The following is an 8849-nucleotide window of genomic DNA, read 5'->3' on the forward strand; positions in this document are numbered from 1 at the left end:
AGCGCACCCAGTTGTGCTCGACGGTAAAATGTTCGATTCCGAAATTGGTCTCACATTATGTTGTTTTTATTAAAGTGAGGCGAGACAGGAACCTACCTACAGCAAAGGGCGAAGAATGAGGCAATGAATGCTTCGAGATAAAAATAAAACGCGGGTGTGTTCGAGTCGTTCAACTGCTCATCTCAACGCAAGCATTTCAGCAACGTTCTCACCGCATGCCAAGATCGACGGCTCCGAAAGCGACAGCCGCACGCACGCGCATCTCAGAACTTAGATTGGAATACTGTATACCACTGTGGTAGCCATCGAAAACGCCATAGCCCGTAACGTGTGAGGCTTTAAGCTCTATCCTTACGCTTTCCTACTCCGTTCTACTTGGTCCAGAAGAACAAGGTTGGCTTTTGGGAAACACTTAACTGGAACGGCGATGCATTTCATAGGAGATTTTAAGGTCAAGTATCTCGAAAGGGATGTATAGTCCCAGTATTTCTGCCACACAGACATGATTTTCACAACTGCTCGGCTTCAATTTAAAGTTTTCTACGTGTGTCCTAAAATGAACATGTAAAACGTTTATTAGTGAATCTGTTTGAACTAAAAGGGAGAGAGAGAGAGAGAGAGACTGCAGATCCAACGGTAATAAAATGTCACACAAGGAGACACATGATGCGCGCAATTTTATTTCCAGCTTTGCGCGAGGCACTGCTCACGTGTTAATCTCCCTTCACAGAAGCTGTGTGCCGTTTGGCTTCGCGGCGGTAACGCGCATGAAACTGTTGGTGTTCTGCGCCGCGTTTCGGGGAATAACGAGTGCGTCCTTGCCTGGCAGCAAGCTTATTATTGGCTTTGAGAATGCGCTTCAGTCCCACGACACAGGTACAAATGCACACAATGCGATATTAAAGCGATATCTTTCTTTGGTTCTTACCCCTAGTTTGGGGTTTGCATGTTGCTGTATGGCCATTTATGCGACATTGAGGGTGACCTTGACACGTGCCCCTATCTCTCTCTCTCCACACACACACACACACACACACACACACACACGCACATATATATATATATATATATATATATATATATATATATATATAATATCCCAGGTGTTTTATTTTAACATTAACAGAATTTTTTTTTATTCGTCTTTGGCATATAGTAGAAATCTGCTTATTGAGCTAGACCACTCAAAGGTAGATTAGATTTCTGGGGTTTTACGTGCCACGATCTGATTATGAGGCACGCGACGTGTGGACTCCGGATTAATCTTGACCACCTCAGGTTCTTTAACGTGCTCCCAATGCACGGGACATGGGCATTCTTGCATTTCGCCCCCATCGAAATGTGGCCGCCGCGGCCGGTATTTGATCCCGCGACCATGCGTCCTTAGCAGCGCAACACTGTAGCCGCCAAGCAACCACGGCGGGTAGACTACTCGAAGAGCCCGACATTACTTACACTGGAAATCAATAGGCGTAATTGACAGGTAAGAAGATTTCACTAATAATTTTTTAATAATTACGCCTGGCGCGCGTACATGTCGCAATACACAAATTGAAGCCAGTTATTTCGCACGGCACACCCAAGAACGAATTGTGAAAATAGCACCAGTTTTGAGATAGGCGGAGTCAAACGTGAGGTAAACATGCGCTGTTGTCCCATTGACTTTCTTTAACAATACGCCATTTTATGCATTGAAGCTCAAAACTTACTGGGACACCAGTGCATCGTCGCAAACTTTGCGAGCGCATATATCGAACTGGTTGCTCTCTTCAGACTTCGTTCTAAGTGGGTGTGACTTTAAATGTCACCGGTTACAATCCGTAAATCGCATTATGTGGCGTAAAGTAATAGTTTAGAAGTTAATTAACCAAATCTTGTTATTTAGTCGGATATTTATTTTAATTTTCAGTGCAAACATTTTCTGCCGTTGAGCAATCTGGCTCAAGAAGTGGAATTGGGCTACATGCCACGGGTGAATTTTTTTAAACATTCTGTTAAGAATAAAATAAAACGTCCCCTTGTGAACAAAATACATTTTCAATGGTTGGTTTCGAAACCGGTTCTACCAGCACGGAAGCCCGATGCTCTAAACACTGGAATACGGACGCATGCCTAAAAACGCGCAATGGAGCACCTTGGCAAGTTTCCCTCATGCAAGCCAGCGCTTTGATTGGCGCGTTAGGCGCGTCGAATAGGGACAATTATAAAAAGTGAGCGCGCGCATGCACCTTCTATAGGTGACGGTGAAGAGGCTACGAGAGGCGTTCGTCGCCGAATTTTGCGGCCCGTCTCTCGCCGTGCTGGGTCGCAGTGGCGCCTTCCTAGAAGGTCAAGCACGTCGTGTCTTGTGATTCAACGCGTTTCGAATGCTGAATAAAAGTTTTGCTTTCTCCGCAAGGTGCACCTTGTGGTTGAGGGACGCATTCGTCACTGAAATCTGCAGCGCGTCTCTTGTTGTAATGCGCGAGCTATCGCTTACAATGACATCAACCCAAGGTTGATTCTGCCTGGATATATATATATATATATATATATATATATATATATATATATATATATATATATATATATATATATATATATTAATGATCTGCAGCCTTACTCCCACCCACGTGCCCGTCAATGCCTACGCAACTGCGGACTACGTATCCGGCATCGGCCCAGATTACTATTGCGCGCCCGGATATTTGCTCTATTATATTTTTTTTTCTTTCATTTAATGGGACCGACAACGGCTCGGAACATGAATCGAGATGACTCCGCTGATGGAATTATTCCCTATCGCAGTGGCTAAAACGAGCCATGTTTTTCTCATTAAACGTGAATTTATATTTTCAATTCATCACTAAATGTCGCGAAAAATGACCCTTGGCCGCGCCTCACGCGGCAAAAATATGAAGCTGCATAAGAGGTCCACCATGGCACCTTCTACTACTGTCCGCGGTTCCTGGTCTTTTTATTAGTATTGAAATGCGGTATATATACTTTTTATCATTATAAGTTGTTCCTGAGTTACAATGTGCAGATAAGCCTTCGTTTGTAGCGAGCAGAAAAGTGGCGCCGCCTTCGCCTTTGTTTTCGATGAGTTGGCTTGGCTCGTCTACAGTAGGGAACAACTTAAAAAAAAAACTGCAGTTGGCAACCAAGGAACACGGACCGCGCGGCGTTGTGTTACTCCGCTAGCCAATCACAGAAGCAAACAAAGTCGTCGTCATTCGACGTTTTCAATATGGCGTCGAGCTTGACACCTCCGCAGCGTCTGCTGTTCTTGAAGAGTCTTTTCATCGGCGGAAGCGATGAGGTGTGCAACATACATGGACAAAGTGTATGGAGTCCGAGCATTTCACTCTTCAAAAGTCCTCGGTACAGTTCATTTCATTGCCGAGCCCGTTTTACTCGTGAAACTTCACTGCCAACTGAAGTGAAACTTGACAGTAAATAGTTGCAGCGAAGCAAGCGTTTTATTGCAGTTCAGTAAACAAAGGCTTTCGCCGTTCCCCTGTAATAGACGAGTGAAAACGTATAAAATTAAGAGCTTATAACTTTATTTTTCTGGTTACCGCCTTATTTAGATAACAGGAAAAGTTTGAAGTACGAACTATTTGCAGCCTTGCGGAGGAACAGTGGCTGGCGGCTATGAATGCGTGGTCGGGGCTTCACTGCAGACTTGAGTTGCACCCGATTATAACGACAGAACAACGACGACGGCAGCCAGCCGGCCATGACGTAGGCGTGTACTTGGGGGAAAACGCGGTACAAATATAAGAAATGTCTCTACAAGAACGTCAACTTATTGCACCAACTTTTTATTTTCAAAAGTGGTTGAAAAGGTGAAAATGTTAGGTGGTTAACCACAGTTACACTCGCTCCTGTGAAAGCAGAACGATGGGCGGCTTTCACAACTTGCGAGGCGGGCTATAGACATCCCTTTCACTTCTCAGCCGTGCTCTTACTTTTCTAGAGGCTGCTCAAATAGAAAAATTCTGCTTACTAAATACCCACGCGCTTTTGGAAGTAACCGTCGCAGATGTAAGCACTACCGAGGGTGAGCTTTGCATTGCGCCATAAAAACCTAGATCCTCAAAAATCGGTTGTCATGTCCCTTTAAGATCGCTTTATTCTTTTCTGAAAGATCACATAAAAAAAAAACGCGAATGGGACCGCGCATTCCATTGATTTAGAAGTCCTTAATACGAATTCCATGAATTATGAGGGCAATGCTCGCATATACCTGCGTGACACATAAATTATTTTTGGCGCGTAACCAAGCGCCCCATGTTTCCTTCTCAGTGGAAGGCTTTGTTCATATAAGTGACCAGCGCATAACCAGGACGCAGATCAGGAACAATCTTCACGTTCACCCAAGCCTTCGCAACGCGGATGTCGAATCAAGTGCTATAGGTGACGCAACGAAGACAATGGCGCGAATCGACTAATCTGCCGACTGAAGCTCAGCAGAGTTCGGCCCCGAGTGAAAAGGCGCGCCCGGTTGAGCTCTGCCGCCGCCACGCTCCGCGGGGCGCGGTTTACTGCTGAAGGAAAAGACACCGCCGCCGCACTGTCGGGGTCTTCCCGATTTCGACTGGAGCCGATCTCTGGTCGCGATAACGAGCTGCGTTCGCTTACGTAGTGCGGGCAAGGTGTATGGTGCCTCGACGATTGGGGACAGTGGCTGGCCCCGACCGCCATGATTAAATGGAATTCCGTCGCCCGAGGGTCTGCGCACGGCGACGGAAAAGGAAAAGCGCCGCCGTTCTGCGCCCTTTCTCCTCGTTGCGCTTCGTCCTCACTTCTTTTTCAGTGCGCCAAGACCGTCGTCCGCACCCACGTGGCGCGCCGGCGACCCTATTTCGGGCGAGGATGCCACGCGACCGCGCCGAGCCTCCGAAGATGAGGAGAATGCGTTCTCGGAAGGAGCGTTTTTGCTGAACTGTGGGAATAGCGATCAGTCGGGGCGGTGAGGAAAGATACTGGCAGCCCGCCTGGCAGCCGCCGCTACCATCGGCGCTGAAATTTCGACTCTGCGTGTGTCTTGCCTATAGCTGCTTCCTTCTTTCCTTCCTCGCACGACTTGGCCGCGCCGATGCGAGGGCATTCATTAACAGAGCACGTCCGGACGCCGCGCGCTCACGCGGCACTGCATCCGCATGACCCCAACGGCGACCGACAACCTCGACGACGGCCCTTTCTTCTGGGCTGCAGGTTATCGCTAGTCCGTCCGGAAAACTCGGCTCTCGCCCGCGTTCGCGCACCACGCGTTTGGTGTGCTCCAACCGATCCGGAAACACGGCGAGGCACGCATGCGCTTGCCCGACGCTCGCGGGTTCCTGACCCACGCCGAAAATATGCGGACCGTCATTCACCGCCGTCAGATGCGTACGCCAGAAGCTACAGAGGATTGGGGCCGTGCACACGTTTAACGCAAGATGCAGCAACACCGTTCACACCCAGTCACACCGACATAGAGAAAAAATGCAGAAAACTATGCGAAACGAAATATGCTCGCAGCTTGCTTCGCTGTCAAATTAGTCATGCAGTCTAAATGGCTCAATTTGTCATAGGCAAAACGATGTTCCTATCACAAGCTTTTAACTGTACGTATACAGCAACGCCCCTATATACCGAAATCATCGGTGCAGCCTGCAAGGTTCGTTATAAAGTAGATGGGGAAATATGCCAAATACCTCTAAAAGCATACGTGGCGATATTTTTTCTTATTGTTACTGGAGAAGTGACAATATTTTTGCTTAGTAATGAAAACTAAGACAAAAACAAGTGAAAGTACTGCCTATAGTTAAAGGTCAGGGGTCAGCATGCAGTACCTATCGTACGCCGAAGGTCTGGAAAGACTGTTCCCCGCCACTGTGATCAAATTTGCGGAGAATATCAAGTTTCCAAGAAACATTCAGTTTAGTACGACCGTCTCATTACACTGCTAAGATCACAGAAACTTTCTGCACCAGAGCCAAACGCTTTCGCGTGGACTACGGCAGTACCATGCCTGAGTCACGCGTTCACACAACCACGCAGTATCGCAGAACTTTGGACAGGCCTGTACTCACCGCAATATATTGCTGCACTTGGGACTGCGCGTGCTGCAGATGCGTCATAGAAACGCCACACAGCTACCAAACAAGGTTATTTCAGTCGCCGCGTATGTGCGTTTCTCACACCCTGCAGTGGGAAAAGCAGGTATGTGCAGAACCCATGGCATCTGCCATGCTTCCACAACTCTTCGCCTGGTTCGGGTGGAGTAAGTTGCCTTTACGTCTTGAAAAGTCAAGTCCGTGACTCACAAAGCTCTGTCGCAAGAATGACGAACTTCGGATAAAGCGATAATTCGTATAAAGCATCTGCTAAGTCAACCTGAGTGGTATGTGTTGTTTTGCTGATGTTCTGCACAGTATGCCAAAAGATCAACAACACAAATTATTGCGCGAACTACGAGAGCAGATCACAGTCACTTTTTATTTTGCGTAAACTGGGGCCTTCTTCGCAACTGCGAAACGTTCACAGCTCACGTATTTAGTATACTTATCTCCAATCGCATGGCCCCGAATCCGACTTTCTTTTTTCTCAATTTAACTGCCGCTCTAATGTTTTCTAGTGTCTGCTGCAATTAAACGAGTAGTATACACCTAAGGCTTGCTTATCATGACGTAAAGGGGAACAAAAGAAAAAAGAACGAGAAAAAGCATAATGTTCTAACAAAAAGAAAAGTACCAGTTTAAAGAATCTGGCGTATACGAGCGAATGTCTCAGTATGATGCAATAACCACTAGTTTCATCACGGCGTATTTATGTCTCACTAGTATAAGTTTTTCGTAATATAATTCTCCTTACTTGAGGAGCCGATATATTATAGCGAAAATAAATTTGAAGACAAAGAAAAAGAGAAATACGGCTGCGACAAAGCACATATTGAGAATAGCAGCAATTCATTCTACCACGGAAATGTGTCAGACTAATATTAAAGTTGGGCTACGTTCGACCTGTGACATGCATGAAAACAATAGCACCAACTTGAAGAGAGAAGGAGTCGCCTTCTGTATCGCGCATGTGTTCGGACGTTGGTAAAGGCTTCCGCAGTACGTTAACTTTATTTAAAATTGTTTATGTCAATCTTGCCCCTCCCCCCCCCCCCCCCACTTTCACCATTTTCTTTTTCTTCTTAGGTCTGTAGGCATTTAGGTCCCTACTTTTTTCCTTTCTCTCTAAACTTATCACCGCTTCTAAGATAAAATTTGTGCATCAGTGTAGCAGTCACACGATTCCATCCATATTACTGTGCTGACAGATAACGTAAAGCGAATCTCAGTTGCGGGGAATCAGCTAGTTTACTCAGCCCCTCTTCATTTTTCTCTTACCGTTCATCTATGACCCATCGCGAAAGCTATGCGTGATCGCACCGAGGAACATGTGCCCGACCAACGCCATTATGCACAATATTGGCGTTCCGGATTCTGTATTTCATTCACTAAACCACGCTTTACTTATGGTAAGTGGGAAAATGAGAAAAACAAAAAGAACCGACGAACACGCAGCTGTGCCCGTCAGTCCTTGTTTGTAACCTCAATCTGAAGAGAACACTCAAAACATTCATCACTGAGCTGAAAGGTCACCCCTACACTCTCCATGTACAAATTCTAACCAACCTACTTGACATTAACAACATGTATAAATAGTAAAACAAAAAAAAAGCAGAGGTCCAAAACTAATGGCACAAGAAAGCTTCATTCGCCGTGTATTCGCTGTTCATTCTCTCTTTTAATGCTCTTCTCACTCGTGTTCGTTATTGAAAAAATTTATAAAAGCGTGAGCAGATTGGAAAAACAATTTTTTTTCGTTTTTTTCCCTTCTAATGTAGGCAATCTGTGCCACGGTGTGTAGATATATAATTCCTAACGTTTCTAATTTTTGCATGCGCGTATATGTTAAACGCAAATATCTTAAAGGGAAAAGTTGCGCGACAGACTGGAATAAAAGCTTACTTGCTACTGAAGAATGAACGCCCAATAAAAACGTTTCACTATTTCAAGCATTGCATAAAAAAGCGGCCAGCGTCAAACACAGACGCGAAAAAGAAATGGCTGCAACAAGTGTGGCGGCTAGCATCTGTTGGGAACTCAAGTTCGCTTTCGCGCCATTTTTTCCATCACTTTTTCCAAGCAAGTACGGGCTGTGTTTAACACGCATGAAATTCTGCCCGAGTTACGCGTACCAGAAAATACGTAAGAAAAGTGTAAGAATGCCTGTTTATTTTTCTTTACGTTTTCCTAAGGCATAAAATGGACGGCCATGGCTTTACGACAAAAACCAATGTGACGAACAGCTACATCGCCTCGGAGTACTGAAGGAAAGGCTGAACGAGCAAAAGTAAGAAACAGATAACTAATGCTTTGCGGCACACGTGAAGAACCGAACACTTGCCGCGTACTCACTCTTTAGCGCCCATGCCTTGAGATCCTTGACGCCCATCATGTTCTTGAAATAGGCCATTTGGCAGTCACTCGAGATGCCGGACTCGTGTCCCATGCGGATCATGACAGGCAGGATCCTCTTGAGTGCTTCGGCCACCATTTTTCGGCCATCGGCCTCCTGAGCCCGGACCGCTTGCACGAAACGGTCGTAGTCAGACGTCGTGGTCGGCAGCGGTACCGTCGTCGTCGTGGCCGACCCCTCCGCTTCTTCGGCGTCCTCGGTCGGCCCGAGCCACGCATCCGGGGCCGAAGTCGCCGACTCCATCGCCGAAGCGCCGAGGCCTTCGATGCACAGCAGGATGGCTAGGAGCAGCGCAATCCCCGTCATGGTGACAAATTACTACTCTAATGAACTACGGCGGCGCTACC

At 46.5% G+C, this 8849-nt stretch overlaps 1 protein-coding gene across 1 annotated transcript in view; it reads right to left on the minus strand.

Annotated features, from left to right (window-relative positions):
- LOC129380948 (uncharacterized) overlaps positions 1-8478 on the minus strand; it is a 129282-nt gene extending 120804 nt beyond the window's left edge. The window contains exon 1 of the mRNA XM_072288257.1: positions 8442-8478. Coding sequence (XP_072144358.1) covers positions 8442-8478 — 37 coding nt within the window. The remainder of the gene's footprint in view (positions 1-8441) is intronic.
- Positions 8479-8849: the final 371 nt, after the last annotated feature.

The sequence above is a fragment of the Dermacentor andersoni genome, chromosome 1 (genome assembly GCF_023375885.2).
Source record: "Dermacentor andersoni chromosome 1, qqDerAnde1_hic_scaffold, whole genome shotgun sequence".
NCBI lineage: Eukaryota > Metazoa > Arthropoda > Arachnida > Ixodida > Ixodidae > Dermacentor > Dermacentor andersoni.